The sequence below is a fragment of the Watersipora subatra genome, chromosome 7 (assembly GCF_963576615.1).
Source record: "Watersipora subatra chromosome 7, tzWatSuba1.1, whole genome shotgun sequence".
NCBI lineage: Eukaryota > Metazoa > Bryozoa > Gymnolaemata > Cheilostomatida > Watersiporidae > Watersipora > Watersipora subatra.
In genome coordinates, this window is record NC_088714.1 from 15,263,400 (window position 1) to 15,281,250 (window position 17,851).

Sequence of the window (17,851 nt, forward strand, 5' to 3'; positions counted from 1 at the left end):
AACAAATTTTTACGGTAGGTTATAGGATATCAGTGCTGAAAGTGACAGCATTACAATGACGATGAAATAGACGCGTAAGAACAATAGACATGGTTTTATTGAATGCGTGAAGTATATTCGTAAAAATATTTTGACGAATGAGGTTGCATGAAGGTGTAAACAGAAGCCATCTCCTACAACTACGCCACATTTGAGCCATTTTGGAAAGAGAATCCAAACTACGGATGTCTCGTGTGGCTGCAATTAACTGTTCGTTTTTGAGCTTTTAAGTGCTTGTAATCGCATTTCTACATATTCTGCACCTACAACACAACAGAGTAAAACATGGTGAATCTTTTGATACCAAATAGCTGTAATGTGAATTTTGTTGCAAGTCAACCTTTAACCTTTTTCAGTGTATTTCCCACTTTGACAAACCACACTTCGAGATTTCCCCCTCTCTAGCAGCCAGAAATTGTGGTATTTTTGCCACTCTCAGATTGCAGGAGGTTTTCCAAATAGCATTTTGACATACAGTCAAAATGGATCAAGTATTAATTGAACTGTGGTAGAAATCATATTTTATGAATAGCTTGTCATGATATACTTTTTGTTTATGGCAAAATAAAGTTTAAGATAAACACAACAGTAGAGTAATTTAATTATAAAAAAAACAGCACAGTACAAAGTTAGCAGTCATGATCGCTTAGTGAACCCTCTGCTGCTGTTTATTTTTTACTAGCTTTGGTATGTTTGGTGTAGTGCGAGAGAGAGAGCACATCTTAAGTCAGCAGCTATGTCAAGCTTATTCCGTGCCTTTGTTTTCACGCTGACCAAAGTTGAGAAGCAAGCTTCACATAAATATGTGGATGAGAACTGTACAAACATTCTTAACACTTCATAGCTGGTGTTTGGATACATAGGTCTGGCTGCAACCCAGAATTCTTCCACTGATTTATCTCCAAATTCATCTTTCATAATAGAATCATTGTACAACTCCAAAAATTCTTCTTGGAGCTCCTCAGGAACTTCCTCAACACACCGCTTGTATGGGTCTCTAGCTAAATCCCAAAGAGTTTCTTTGTTGGCATCTAATTTGGGAAAGTATTTGCTGAATTCATCTCCCTAATCAACCAATTAGCCAGAGATACTCTCAGATAGCCAATCAGGAGCACGTTCTTCTTTGGTTTCTAGTATTTCATTTAGGGATGAAAAAGAAATAAAGTTTCCCTTGCCCACACGGTTATGCCACAGCTTAAGTTTGTCTTTGAATGCACTGATGCTGTCTGCTGCTGCCAGCACATTCTTATCTTTTCCTTGCAACTTTCGATTCAACTCATTGAGCAAGGTAAGATGTCTACCAAGTAGACAAAAGTTGGTTCAAACCCAACTGCAGTCATCGAAGAGGACAGGTTGTTCTTTTTCTGAGTGTTCAAAATTCCATAATTTCTGATCTCAGCTCAAAGAATCTTGCCAACATGTTGCCCTTGGAAAGCAATCTAACTTCTGTGTGGAATAGCACAGAGAATTGAGATGCATTCACATCTTTACATAGCTTGTTAAAGAGTCGTGTATTCAATGCAGCCTTCATTATGTAGTTGATGGCTTTAATTACTGTTGAAAGATGATCGTTCATAGACTGGGAAAGAGTTCTAGCAGCTAGAGCCTCTCTGTGGATGAATCAGTGTGCTCTTTCTATCAATGGATTCTTCTTTTTTACTTATTCAACAAATCCAGAGCGGCAACCCAACATTGCAGTAGCGCCATCTGTACAAACTCCAACAAGCTTGCCCAAATCTAGCTCTTCTTGTTCAAAGAATTCAGCTATCACATGCATGATTTCAGCTGCTGTTGTTGTGTCTAATAATAGTTTGCAGAAAATGAAGTCCTCTTCAACTGTATTTTGACAGACATACCAAACACATACCATTAATTGAGAAATATTGGTAATGTCAGTAGTTTCATCAAGTTGAATGGCAAACATGGAAGAGGCTTTGACCTTTTCCAATAATTGGGACTGTATATTCAGTGAGAGCTCATTGATTCTTGATCTATCGGTGTCAGTTGAAAGTGCTAGTTACCAGTTAATTTCTGAGAGGCAGCTTCACCAAGCACCAGTGTAACACATTCTAACATACAGGGCTTAATGAGTGTTTCACTAACTGCATGTGGTTTCTTTTGCTATGCGGTATGAAGCAAAATATGATGCTTCCAATGCAGTATGTGTGTCCTGATGAATGGCACCAGTAGTGTCCAGTCTTGCTCGCTTAAGTTGTCTTTCCTTAGCTTCAAAGAAAGCTCTTTCTTTCTTGGCATATTTTGGATGCTGGCTGTTTAAATGCTGCTTGAGCTGATTTGGTTTCATAGAACTATTCTCAAGTGTCTTCATACATAGAACACATTGTGGGAGCTGGAAACCTTGTTTAGTAAGGTGTGTAAAACCAAAATGCAGATAACTGTCATCATATTTTTGCTTTAAGGACTTTGACATGATCGCCTGTAAATATGCAGATAATTTTTAAATGCGCTTTGTCTATAAAAATTACATAGCTACACATGTCTAGATCATGTTACCAAAGTGCACTGCATGTACCGTATGATCAGGTTTTCTGTGTTAGAGCTACAACTGATGCTTTATTCTTGTGGAATTTACACCAAATTACACCGTGAAAACTAAAATATGAAATGATATAATATAGAATGATATAATAATTAAAAAAATATGTGTTGATTATAATAGATCAAAGGACAAGCAAAAGTATGGCAAAGCTATTCAGTGATATCATGAAGCTGTGTAATGTCATGTAATGTAATGTCAAGAGTTTGTAGTATGCTTGAATAAAACATGTTAGTTTGATAAAAATCACAGTAAAAACATACATCGAAATAAAACATAATAATATATTTATGTACCTTGTTGGCTCCTTTTCCTGGTCATACAGTAGAATAGTTGTAGTATATAGTAACGTGCTCTTGTCCAGAAAAGTATTATAGTATAAATGTAGTTAAAATCTCAAGCTAATTGTGACAATAAAAGCCTAAAGCCATGAGCAAGCATATTGATGGTTGTTGCTGCTTAGAATAAAAATACTGACTAGTTCACAGTATCTGTGCTGACTTCTTTTATAAAAGGCAGTATATGATTCATAGTTGTTAAAAATAAGCATGCATTTGGTAAAAAACAAGCACTTGTCATAAAGACAGCATCCTGGTGGTTAGTGATATCACTTTTATGGCTGTGATGATTCTTTTAGTTTGGTTATTTTGTAATCTAATGGGTAAACATATTTGTTTTAAAAAAAAGTGTGATTATACATTTTGGGTAAATATTCTCAATCTTACACTGCGTATGAATTCAATGCAAGTAAATATTGTCAAGACTAGTGTTAGTATACATACAGCCCTTTGGAAAGCTAGCAGTGCACTGATTTGGTGTATGCTTGTGTGATGCCTCAGCAGTATCATGACAGTGATGCATAGCTGATGCAATGCAGACTAATTATCTAATAAGCTGCTTGATACATCACGAGGCTTGGTTTCCGTATTAATACAGTTGTACCTACAATAAAAGCATGTATTTGCACCATGTATGTGGTGAAAATACAGTACAACAGCTATATCCTTCTATATTTTTCCTATATATTTGTAATCTGAAGCTTGAGAATTTTCCACCTCAAATCCTCAAATTTCCCACTGGTGGGAAAATTCCCACTGGTTAAGAACCCCTGCTCTAGATTATGGTGCTTTTGTACATTCTTTTTATTGTTGTTTTCATTCATTCCTGTATTGTACTGTCTCTGTACCTTAGGAAACTTGGACAGTTTAACATTCCTATTTCTGATTACCGTTTACTTAGGAATTTGGCCATTTTTATTTTGCATCAACGGCATCAGGAGATGCCAACACTCAAACCTAATCATGGTATTGATCTCATTTTACAAGTTGGTCTCTAGTTTACAACATTGCCTCGTTTTAAAATTATGAACATAATTCTGCATTATTAATGATGTTTTTATATTGATAACCTATTGATTTTGTGAGATGAATATTATTAAATGTATATATAACGAGTAAGAATCTAAAGGTTTCTCAGTATACGTGTAGATTTCAAAGAAGAAAGTTGGTTTACACAGAATATTTATATCGTGATACAATGAATGGGTCTTCGGATAATCAGAACTATAGCAGTAGCACAGATGAAAGTTGGGAACAGAGTATACCATTCGGGGTTTGTTTAATGCTTATCAACATTTTTTCAGTTATTGTAAACCTTCTCCACATAAAAGTTTTGTGTGGAGTGTCTGAGGTCAGAAAGCTAAACTACTTCTGGATCCTAGTATATTTGACACTGGCTGATATTCTATACAGCTTTTTAAATATTGCCGGCACTGTTTGTCTATTAGCGACGAGTGACACAGCAGCTATACAGCCAAATGTGAAGATTTGTTTAACAATCGACAGTCTAAAGGCAGGTGCGGTTCAATTCCGATACTGGCAAATTCTGCTAGCTTGCATTGACAGATTCTACGCCGTCTGCAAGCCATTTGACTATGAAACTTCCAAAGTGCTGATGAACATGGGTAAGCTGACAATAGCTAATCTGATTATCAGTATGGCTGTACGAACAGCATTCATCCTGTGGACATCGTGTATATTCACCGACGGAGATATTCTGAACTCTTGTTTTTCTCAAACACTTTTGAAAATATTCACGGTAGTGAATATAATACTTACAATAAGTTGTTCAACGGTTCTTCTTGTCAGAGTCACAAGAGAATTAAAAAAAATGAAAGCGAGAAGCAATTTAAAGGAAGAAGACCATCTGTTGATAAATGAATCTCGGTATATAAGAGGAACAACCATCTTGTTTTATTCTACCTTTTCAACTGCATTGGCAGCAATACCCGTTGTTATTCTGATTGAAAATAATAATGCTCTTGCTAAGTACTTCTATGTACAAAATTTTGTCAAGGACATTCTTCAATCCTTTTATGGTATTGGAAATATTATTCTGTATGCATATGTGCATCCAAGATACACACAGAAGATAAAGAATATGCTACAGGCTTTTTGCGCTGTCCAAGTTCAGCCTAGCGGATAAAAATCCATAGAAATGGGGCTGTCGTTAGACTGATTCGTGACTTTTATTTCTTTTTCATCATTGTAATCATTGTTGTATTTGATATTCTGCTTATATTAACTTGTTGTCTCACCTGTTACAATTTAGAACATCTAAATGTGTTTCTCATGGCAGAGTGTTTTAGAAATTTGCATTCAGCCACATTAGTAGATGATTAAATGTTGGTAATGTTAAATATATCTAAGTATCCACTTTTAACTCCTACTCATTGATAGCTATACCTATTCTTCTTCAGATGAAGATAAAGAAACTCTTGCTAGTCATTTTCAGTACAGAGCTATGTCAGGAAAAAACCTCAATCATTTTATGGCATTGGAAATATTATTCTGCACGCATATGTACATCGAGGATACACACCAAAGGTAGAGATTAGGCTGCAGACTTTTTGTGCTGTCTAAGTTCAGCCTGGTAGATAAGAATCTATAAAAATCTGCTCATACCCTTGGGGCATCCTCGGGCTGATTAGTGACTTCTGTTTTTCAGAAGTGTGAAAATGACACTTAGGTCACCTAAGCATTTGCGCAGAAAAGCGAAAATAGCACTTAAAGGGCTAAGCATCAGACTACACATGAAACTAGCTGGTTTATTGGTGACAAGTCACTTTTCCTAACATTTTTATGGGTTTGTTGAAAAAGATGAAAACAGCTTTGTAGTAACAATTTAAAATACGATACACCTCGGTTCTTGAAACTTTTGATGGTGTTCAAAACTGTAGATTTAGGCACTTCGCTTTCTTTTGCAGTATTTCTCTGCTCTACTGTTTGTGAAAATGCACAATAGTTGTATGATTTGGTGCTGACAGAATGATGTTAAGCAATCACTCTGGTAAAACTTTGAACACATGCATGTATTCAAAGTGAGGGCTCTAGATGGGTGCATATGATGAAATCCCACATTACCATTTATGTGCAGGCTGTGCTGTCTTTGAGCGCTATGATAGCATTATGAGAAATAATTTTTTGTGGCAAAGACCAACAGGAAAGAAGACACCAGTGAAATGTACTGTAGAGAGAGAGATCACAAGCCACACAACCTAATTTATATTTGGTGAGTTCTTTTTAAATCTCATCTCATTAATATAGTAGATAGTTTACTATCTGTTGGTAAAGCTATTAGTGACCCAAGATTCTACTAACAAAAATTGTACTTTTTTACCGTTAGTTTGGCTTATTGCTAATATTCAACTATATTTCACAGATGTACTTCAGAAAGTTATAGAAATAATGGAAAGAACTTGAAGTTGTCCCCTCTACATATGCAAGAGCAGTTAAATACAAAAAAAACAGAGATTGGTTGTACAAGAGGTCAAGCTCTCTTCTCAAGATCTAGTTATGCACTATGTAAAAATTAAATGGTTGGTTTTCTACTTCAAAAAAATTATGTATTAAAGATATTAAGCTCAGAGTCCTTCTTTCTGGGAGAAAAATGTTTTTAATCACACATGTAGTGAGTGTAAAACCAAATTACTGCATTACATCTATGGCTCATTACACCTGAGCACGCTTTTTATTTTTAATATTTACAAAACAACTCAACCTTTTAAAGAAGTTCTACTCAACTTGTTACTCAGCTCTTGCATTATTGAGAGGTCAGTTTCTCTACTAGCCTTATAAAAACTATTAGTCTAGCCTGGTTCTCTACTAGCCTGTTTCCCCATAGTGGGGTCTAAAAGTAACCGAATGGAAAATAAATACGTAAATTAATCTAACAAATTAAAAAAGTAGAATATACTTTGTGCTTGCTAAAAGAGTACTTAATGAAAAATATGACTTGACAGAGAACAACACATATTTATTGACAACAAATTTAAACCTTTTTAGACTTGAAAAAATTGCGTTCACAATTAGTTAAAACCGGCCTTCTTGGAGGTAAATTAATTTCTGAAACTAAACTATGCAATAAAATTTACATTTTCCAATTGTTTGTTGATTATTATAGCTTGACAATATTGAAATACAATATGTAGCTTTTTTCCTTTTTTCATTTCTCTTTAGATACTAAGGTAGGTACCCTGTTATACTGCCCAAATAGAACTGCCTTTTTGTGTCATAAGTTTTTAGCCCGATGAAAACTTGAACGAATGATGAATGAATATTTGATGAATATTTAAATAATATTTTAAATAACTATTTTAAATAATTATTTTAAATAAATAGCAGCTTTATTTTTTGTGTCATTCTTTTAATAAATTTAGCTATGACAGTCAATTTTTTATCTAAATATATAATATAACATCGGAAGCTCATAAAGAATGTTTGTTGCCAGCAATGATAAGCTCACTACATACTAATGAGATAGAATTTTGTATTGCATAATAAACTTAATATTAGCATAATATATTTGAGAAATCAGAATCTCAATACATCTGTAGTTAACAGCTCCAAAACCTTCTTACTGTGGTTAAGCAGTAGTAGATCACTCCTTAGCGCAAGTTAGCTCTACAAAACTTTTATAAGTTTATACTAAGTTTTGAAAACGACTATAAAAACACTAAAAATAACACAGTTATTAAGTGAGATTATGCTAATTGTAATCCGGCCTATATTGTTGTTGTTGTTAAAGTTATGTTTTTTTTTCATGCTATGAATTTTTGAACTTCAACTTTGGCAAACTTATAATAATAACCGGCTGGATGCATGAAATACTACTTGTGTGCCAGGGAGTTGTTTTACAGAGGCGGCTGTCCGAATACCCAATGGAATGACTACAGGCATAATTTTTTTCACAATCCTATATAAAAGCAGTTTGGATTTTTCCCCTCTTGTTTTAAACGGTGGCCAAAACTCTTCAGCAGCCACACTACTCACTGAATTGATACAAACACCAATCTTTGTGAAAAATTTTTCTCACGCTGTTCATAATGAAGGCATTTTTATAAAAAGACAAAGTAAACTTGTTTGCATAATAATTTATATTTACATGTGAACAATATAATTTGCAAAGACAAGCACTGCAGAATAAGGATACTACTGACGAAAAATGCTACATGCTCTGTTCTTCTAGTAGGTAAGAATCATGATACTTTTCAATTCTATAGGCAAGAAAGGCTGAATAGTCATGAAGTTTGTCTGCCTGCTAAGCTAATTAACTACACTGTACAGCTAATAACAGCCTATGGACAACAGAATACAGTGACAACAACATTGCTAAGGGAGAGACACACACCTTGGATAGAGCACTTGTCATGTCATGACAGCATGTCAGATCCGGAGAAAAAGGAAAAGATATATAGGTCATTTGCTGAAGTGCAGCTTACATCTCCACTTGATCCAAGGTCAGTTACAACTTATGAAAATAATTTCGCTTTGCTAGTAAAAACATTTCTATTACTAAGCACTGATTTATTGCTTAAAAAATGATTGCATTACCACAATTGCATAGCAATGCCTCGTGGAAGCGGGGACCTAACTCCCTGTAAGTACTGTATCATCATCTTCTGCAAGTACTGAAGCGTTACTAGCAGTTATGGAGCGATGATTTTATGAGCTATGAGTACACGTCATAAGTTTTTTACATCAATAATTACAACTTTTGTGTTGATGCTGAAAGAATTGCTACAGGAATTTGTAGTTATTGTTGTTAAGGCTGGGCAACATGCCTTCACTTTTATGTATTGTCAAAGCACCACTTTAGGCATTGCAACAATAAACATGTTTAAAAAATTTCAGCTCATTTTATGAAACCATTCACATGTAGTATTAAGTGTTGAGAATTATGATCTCTGAGGAAATCTATTTCGCTAGGAGCCTTTTTGCGAAATGCAAACACACTAGTACATTAAACAATACTTCATTGCTAGTCCATTATAAAAGCAACTTATGTGAAACAATCTTTCATTACCAAACTGATGTATAGTATAAAAAGAGTAGGGAAAGATTTAAACTGTTATTTGTTATAATAGAAGCGGTAGCCATCTGTCCGTCCGTCCAAAGCTACTAGTGAAAGTTGGGAGAAAGGCTACATCATACAAGATTAGAACTTATACAGATTATTTGTGTATCAGAGCGTGCTAGCTCTTCAGTTTCTGCATCACATACCTGGATGTGTTATTTAATCATAATGATTGCAAAAAGCTTGAAGTTATCAGGCATGATTTTGGCTAGCAGTCTGTCTGTTAGTTTCTGTTAGTTTCTGTTAGACTGTTAGTCTGTTAGTTTCTGTTAGTCTGTTAGACTATTAGACTGTTAGTTTATGTTAGACTGTTAGTCTGTTAGACTGTTAGTCTGCTACACTGTTAGTTTCTGTTAGAATGTTAGTTTTTGCTAGTCTGTTAGACTATTAGTTTCTGTTAGACTGTTAGTCTGTTAGAATGTTAGTCTGTTAGAATGTTAGGCTGTTAGTATGTTAGACTGTTAGTTTGTTAGACTGTTAGTTTTTGTTAGACTGTTAGTCTAACAGAAACTAGAATGTTCTTTTTCATGTTATGAATTTTTGAACTCCAACATTGGTAAACTTATAACAACAACCGGTTGGATGCATGAAATACTACTTGTGTGCCAAGAAGTAGTTTTACATAGGCAGTTGTCCGAACACCCAATGGAATGATTACAAGCATAATCTTTTTCACAATGCTATATAAAAGCAGTTACACCGTTGGTCTGTTAGACTGTCAGTCTAATAGATCAACAGTGTAACAGTCTGAAGTCTGTTAGTTTTAGTCTCTTGCCAAACAAGAGACCGTTTGACAGTTTTTTGTTAAATATAAATAATAAATCGAGGTTTGGTTGTACTGGTATTTTGATAGCTATAGTAAAGGCTGATTGTTTAAGCCATTAATTCACAAGCTAGCTGTTTAGTTTTAATATTTCATAAATTACAATTTGAAAGATAAAAAGGAAATGAGTTAATTGAAAGAATTGTCTGTCCATTTCCTACATAGAGTTGGCTGACTACAAACAATACAATAGATGTATTTAAAAACGCTCAGCTCACGCCTGTATGAACAATCAATAAATATCAAATTAATAAAGGACTTGAGCTTGACTATGCAACTCTGTGCTTGACAGAATTACATATGAACATAGACAAACACTCTATCTCTTCTCTACCTAGCTTCCTGTTTTTTGTGAACATTGAAATAGACTTTAGAATGTGATGAATATCCGTGCCAAAGAATTTATTAGTCTATGAAAAACGTATCAGCTGTGCTTGCAATGAACTCCTGTAGAGGAAAGGAATAGTAATACTGTTTAATATTAACAACACATCTCTGAAGGCCCAGGTTTATATATTAGTTATAACATGAGAAGCCACCGTTTTAGATATCTCATGTTAAAGAAACCTATGACCTATCATGCATTTTTCAATGCATTAGCAATAATTTTTACAAGCTTGTTTTACTTACAATTAACTCACAAAGAGGAAAACAGAACAAAATAAAGGATAATTTTTTAAGTAGATATTAAAAAATAATAGGGTTGCAAGACGATCCACCAGCCCCGGATTATCTTTGCTGCAGGCTTGTGCCTACATAATATTGTACTAAACAAGCTTCTTAATACTCCAAACATATCTCTGAAAGTACATACTTACATATCAATTATAACATGAGAGATCTCTATGCGTGATATCCCACATCAGAGATCATTGTGACTTTGTATGCACCTTTTAATATATTAGCAATAGTTACTAGTGGATTGTTTTGATCTTACTAAAAATAAAATTTGTTATCTAAGCAGTAGACAATAGAAACACAAGTAAAGAACACACTTTTTAATTGAAGATTACAGAATTAGATAGTGTTTGATGACGAACCATCCTAGTAAGCAAAGTTGAAACCACAAAGATTAACTTGAAGTGGAAACCATCAGTTCCTGGCTAACTTTGCTACATTTTTTCACCCACATTGCGCTACAGTTAACAAGATACACAATAAAAAATATACATAAATGCAAAAATTTGAAGCAGTCATTGTAATATGAGCTCTAAAAACTTTTAGACAAGGCACAACTATCTCCAATTTAGAGGTTGTTTATAAAAAGTGGGCTTGGTGAGCATCTTGATGTGTGGACTTGATGTGAATAACCTACAAAAGTGATTAAATAATTTAACCAGAGATAATTTTAAAATATATTATGGTAGATTAGAACTATCTATGGTAGTGGAACATTCAGAATAAGTTACCAATGGTAGAACTTTCCAGATATCTATTATTGATATATCAAGATATATTTTTAGAGATTCACAAGAGGGTTATGAAAAATCCATAAGTTATGCAATATCTATAACTTGAGCATATTGTAGCATTACTTTTATCTATACAGGAAACATGATCTTAGCCATGGATTAATAACTCAATTGGGAGGGGCCTCAGTCTACCCATGCCCTGAAGCATTAATTGCTCACAGAGAGCGGTCTCCTCTATCTAAAGAAGGTAAATCAGATATAACAGTGGTCTTAAGAAAACACCAGTTTGATTCAGTTTTTTCCAGTCTTTATGCGTTGATCATTGTCTAATGCTATTTGTTGTTTTTGTATTGACTTCTGCGCAGTGATTACAACTACTACACTTGCTCATAAAAGGAAAACTTGAAAACTAATATATTTAACTGTGAGCACATATTGACTCTATTTACCATCTTTCCTGCTAAAATAAAAACCTTGTGACAATGTGTAAACAAAAACTTGCTGACTATTAAAAATTGGTATGTGTTCCCTATATGGGACTGGCTAAATTACCTCTATGATATTGACTGCATTCACTCTATGACACTGACTGTACTCACTCTATGAGAGTGACTGTATTAACTCTATGTGACTTACTATATTCAATCTATGAGAATGACTGTATTAACTCTATGAGACTGACTGTATTCACTCTATGAGACTGACTGTACTCACTCTATGTGACTGACTGTATTCACTCTATGTGGCTGACTGTATTCACTCTATGAGACTGACTATGTTCACTCTATGAGACTGACTATGTTCACTCTATGAGACTGACTGTATTCACTCTGTGAGACTGACTGTATTCACTCTATGAAACTGACTGTATTCATTCTATGTGACTGACTGTATTCACTCTATGAAACTGAGTGTATTAACTCTATGAGACTGACTGGGCTTACTCTATGAAATTAACTATGAGTTAGGATGGCACATCATTGTTGTGCACTTGCTTCCCCACCATAAAAAGGCTAAAAAGATGGTTAAAAATATACACAGCGTTTATGATAGTTTCAGCTTGGTTCAGCATTTATTGGCTATTCAAACACCAATAAAGTTGTGCATTAAAAACCATTTTTACCAATAACAATCATTAAGCGACGAATACACTGTTTTTGATAATTTTCAATCAGAAGAATGTGTGCACATCTGCAACCAAATTAGCCAATCTATGGGATGCTAATAATGCAAACTTTTCTAAAATGGCAGCGTGCTCAGCTGACCTAGTGCTGAACTGGTTCACATACTATTTTAGTTGTCTTTATGTAAAGCCATTAAATAATATCTGTGTTGGTAGAAAAGTGAAGGACTCTTTGTGCAAAGGTTACATTAGTCTATTACAATGAAAGAATTAGAGCACCGATAATGTGTGTCAACATTCATAGTCCAGAAGAGTCTAAATTTTATACCTAACAAAAGCTCGGTGTACTAGAAGCCAGGAGCTAGAACTAGGAAGCGATGCTCTAACTTATATTTCTAGCCTCTGATTACTAAACAACTTTTTCTATAGGTCAGTCCAAGAAAAAGAGCAGATGTAGGGGGAGTTCAACCCGTCCCTCAATAGACAGTGATGCAGACTATGACACAGACCTAGAAACTGAGCTTCCTACCAAATACTGTGGTGGGTCTATGTTTAGATTTTACTGGCCTATACTTATATTTGTGCTAAGATCTGTTATGTATATTCACAAGGTCAGCTCTGTGAGCTGTAGAAAATGAGACAAGTGCAACTGCTGCTGATAATTCTTTCAGCTCACAAAGAGCCAGCTCATAAAATTCTAAAAAACTATATATTATGTAGATGCTTCACTGTGATTTATATATTGTCATTTGATATATATTTGATATGTACAAATGGTATATATATATATATATATATATGTGTGCGTATATATATGTGTGCGTATATATATGTGTATATATACATGTATATGTACATCAAATATATATATATATATATGTGTATATATATGTGTATATATATATGTATATGTACATCAAATATATATACATCAAGTATATAAATTTGATATATATACATGTATATATGTATCAGTTGAGACTACAGCTCGATGACTGCGCAAGCACGAAACTGCCAGTAGTAGCTAACCAAGATAGGTACTATATCTAATTCTCTACTAATTTACATACATACAGCATATTTATATATAATGTATTTATATATATATCATATATATACAAGAGTATATATTACTTTATTGACAATCATTTCGTTTCAAATGCTGGTCTTTTCCAAATTATACAAAAAACATATAACAAAAAAGGTAGCAGTTAGCCAATAAAATATTTCATTATGCATTTGATAATCTATTTTTGGTAAACATCATTCTGAGCTGAGATAATAAGATAGCATACTTGGCTCACATACTGGAACATAACGACATGTAGTAAAGGCTGATGTGAGCGTCAGATAGATGAATGAGAAGTTGTGTGCTTTATGTGGTGCCAGTCATCATCCTGGAAACCAAGTACTTTATTTTTAGTAATATAAATACTAGGTCTTAACACTTTTTATTGCGTATTGACTTCAGGATATCAAGTTATCTGACGGTGTTTAGATAACAACTCACTTTGGGCAACACCTTAGATTTGTCATCAATTCTACCAAGGCCGGGCATTAAATATCTTAAATAGCTTCTCTGCCTTGGCAACTACTGTACATTAACGCGCGATGGTAACACGAGTAAAGATTGAATGATTTAAATTGTATTTGAGCTTACCCATGGCATTGCGCTGTAACACAATGACTGGCGCAATGAATACTATCTACATCAGGTGATGGTGGCCGATTACATCTGATACAATGCCTTACTGGTGCTGTAATCTTATTAGCTAGCATTTGCTTTGCAAATTCTATCCTCTTAGATTCAATATTTGCCTTTTCAGTGATTGTTAAAATTAAAATATTTACCGACAGCGGTCTCAATGATGTTTACTTAGCAAAGTCACTCTCTTCAGATTGCTTAAGATAACAGAATGCTCGTGTAAAAGTCTCTTTCACAGACTTCGACCAGAAACAGAGTGTGTTAGTGCACTGTGTAAAACTTCAATCAGTTTTCACTGTTGCCTCTCAGATCCTAACTAACTTACTTCTGTTAATTGCTAGTAGCAATCTAACAACAAGTAGTAATCTATATTAAGAAATACTCTTTTATCATAGCGCTTTTGAGTCTGTTTGATCGTGTTTTTACATAATTTGGACAATTTCATTCAAGCTTTACACACTTGTGCTTTACGCCTTCCACCAGGCCAATAAAAATATTCAGTTTTCAAACTCTTTCTATTTTTTGAGAATCCGGGTCTTAAACACCCTCCTGTGGTCAATCTTATTGAAAATAAAAGGAACCCAGAGCAATGCCAGGCTTACTTCTAGTATTTCACAAAAGCAATGACTCAACAAGCTAGACTGAGCTATAAGCTAGTGATTATGCTAAAACTGAATGTCTATGATTAAATTATACATGTATATACATTTCCAAGCTAAAACCTCTTAATACTAGTGAAACAAAAGTTGAGGCAACATGTACACAAGCGAGATATAGTGAGCTATATTTTTTTACAGAACCCCCGAGTAGATCAAGTCCGCTGAGCCAGGTGAAGTTTTATGAAACTGTCTGCTCTAAAATAGGTATAGTTCCTATTTCTACATATACTAAAAGTTTGGGACGTACCAGCTGTCTCCTCAATTATCGCAAAATCAATGATGTAGAAGGCAAGGCTCTGACTCTACCGCTACAGGTACATATATATTATATACCATGTCTCAAGGTCAGTGAAGTATTAGCATTATATATTCCTACACCCAAAAGTTTAGTGTATTAAATGTTTTCCAAAATCCCTTGGTGATTTGATATTGCAAATAGTGATTCACGATATATCGCAATATTACTGTTATGTAAAACTTAAAAATTTTTTGCTAATAGTTTTGTATATCTGAACTTAAAAAAATTTTTTTTTGTGTTCATGATACCCTAGGACACTTATATTTCGCTAATATTTAGTTTCGTGAGTAGCATACAGAGTAAAATTTTGCTGCAACTTAATTTCGCAGCTCTGATGAGTGCGAAAATATAGTGGTGTAAAAATAAATGCAGCGGAACAAACATAATTAGATTCCTCAGGTCCAGTTCACTGGTAAGAAAATTTTTTCAATTTGGGATTAGTTTGTAATTGTGAACCGCAGGTAGAATTGTGTGGGCAATATCGATGATGCAATTTGATCGCTTGCTGCCATTTGTTTCTTGGACTATCAATTAATAAAGCTATTTAATTTCGCATTTTCGCTCGTTTGTTATGATAGTTTAGCTTCGCTCATGAAATTTTCGCGAGAAGATGACTCCCCGAAAATGTGAAAGTTAGATGAGGCGAATACATAAGTGTCCTAGGGTAGTTAAAAACATTTATTTTGTGAATGTCCTTAGAATGAGCTTATTATAAGACTAAAAGGCTCTTGCGTTGTAGTTCCACTATCGCCCACTCTGAAAGTCGTCAAGTATGAGATAAATGGTCATTACACGATTATAACATTTGTACAATTGGTGATGTCTCTTTAAATGGCAATGATTTTCAAATCGTTTACTTTTAAAATAATTACTAAACAATTAAATTGCTATACCACAAAGCTTTATTAAAGATTACTTTTATAGCACGTCACACAGCTACCATTCCTGAAAATAACAATTTATCAAGCTTTAAAATCAGTATTTAACATTCTATGGCCTTCTAGAACTTTTCTGAATACCTTTCTTGAGTGTGGTTTTCATTTTGGCCAATATCGGCGACAGGTTTGTTAGAGTATTATGATGTTCGGAGACCCTAGACTCTAAGCGCTGTCAGTATTTGCTGACGATCAGCCTAAAGAGTTAAGCGGTGTAAAAAATTGTCAAGTAACCACAAACAAACAACTTAATAGTGGTACACATAAATGAGAGTGAATGTGTTATAATGTGTAAATGTTCTTAAATGTGTAAAAAGCTATAAAGCCCAACAAATTTTGAAGAATCTGACAAATGATTAGGTAATTTTGATTTGTCTAAGCATACAACTACCTCAATAATAAAATTTAAATCAATTTTTGCCAATTGTAATGGAACAGCTAAGATTGTCGTATGCAAGATTAATAGTCAGTTATGATATGTAAGCATGCCTTCGATATGATGCTCAACTTCATGTCATACAAGTAAAGCTTCTTAACGCCTGATTTTTATTTTTTGTGTTAATCTTAAATCACCGAATAAAATTGAGACTGAGTCTGAGCTATTTGCTAAAATAGTTTAGAAAGTCTGTAGAGCATGTTTAAACTAAAATTAGTTTGAGAGATTTTTGGTCAGACAGTAAGAATCTCATAAAATGGTAGAAAGATCTTATGATGTCAGCTATTTTATGCAAAAATATCTATAACATTGCGAAATGAGACTCTGCAGAATGGTTGATAATATTCTGCTTTACTGCAGATAAATGGTTCAATAAGCAGACTAGAGCTGAAGGAAAACTTACTTTCTAGTATCGGAGCAAAATGGATTGCTCAGCTAATTAGAGAGAACACAACTCTTATTTCACTGGTCAGTAAAACTTCTTGCTTTGTAATGTAAAATTAGATAGTCAGTATATGCTTGTTTCTCAATTAGTTATGTAGCTTCGTATTGAATATAGTGCTTGTGCTATATTTTTATAGCATTTATTTATAAACTGTATGTACAGAAAATTTAACAGGAAATAACTCAAGTTTTAATATTAGTTACTTTTAGTTTAGGTTTAGTTTTAGAAATTGTTAATTGGTTTAATTAATTAGTTCCAAGTTATAATTACTATAACAATGATAAATGAATTTGCAAATACAGATCTTATAGTTGGAATCTTTTATTGTACAGCTATTTATTTTTCAGCTAGAACTAAAAAGAAGAGAACAGGAAAAAGATCTCACATATTAATGTAGTTTGTGGGATAAGCAAATAATTTTGATTAACACTGGTAATAAACTTTACTAACAATTAATTAAATTTATGGCAGAGTTTAAGAACATTTGCTTTTATGTAAACAATGGCAGAACAAACCATGTACATTGCAGGCAAAACAATTTTAGCAGCTGTCAAGCGCCTATCATTTTCTGAGAACACGACTTCAAAATATGTACAAATGTGGTTTACTGATTGTCAGTCTAAAATTACCTGAGCTATTTAACTTTTTACAGCTTGCGTAGCGAGTCACATTACTTTATTTATAAATGCGACAAGATCAGCTGATACTAGAAAATCTTAGGCATTTATTTTGAGCTTGTTGCTGCTTTCTCAAAAACAAGAAGATCCAACTTTCAGAATCTTATAGATCATAGCTGTTTATAAAGGAGTTTTAAGTAACTCCAAAAACAATTGTTGTTTTGCTATAAACTGTCTCCTTAAAAAATGACCTAAATATAACATGCTGTATAAAAAATGTGATTCGCTCGAATCTCTGACTGAGTTCAAACTCTGAAAAACAATTCAATTAAAATAAATAATTGTGGTTGGAGACACACTCAAGGACATGTTCATAGAAAAACAGCAG

At 33.8% G+C, this 17,851-nt stretch overlaps 1 protein-coding gene across 1 annotated transcript; it reads right to left on the reverse strand.

Moving 5' to 3' along the window:
* Positions 1-717: 717 nt before the first annotated feature.
* LOC137400458 (protein FAM200A-like) lies at positions 718-2,344 on the reverse strand. Its single transcript, XM_068086783.1, has 4 exons — positions 2,143-2,344; positions 1,731-1,839; positions 1,219-1,336; positions 718-1,104 (listed from the first exon to the last, which is right to left on the reverse strand). The coding sequence occupies exons 1-4, from the start codon at positions 2,342-2,344 to the stop codon at positions 718-720; spliced, it is 816 nt and encodes a 271-aa protein (XP_067942884.1).
* Between the last annotated feature and the right edge of the window lie 15,507 nt (positions 2,345-17,851).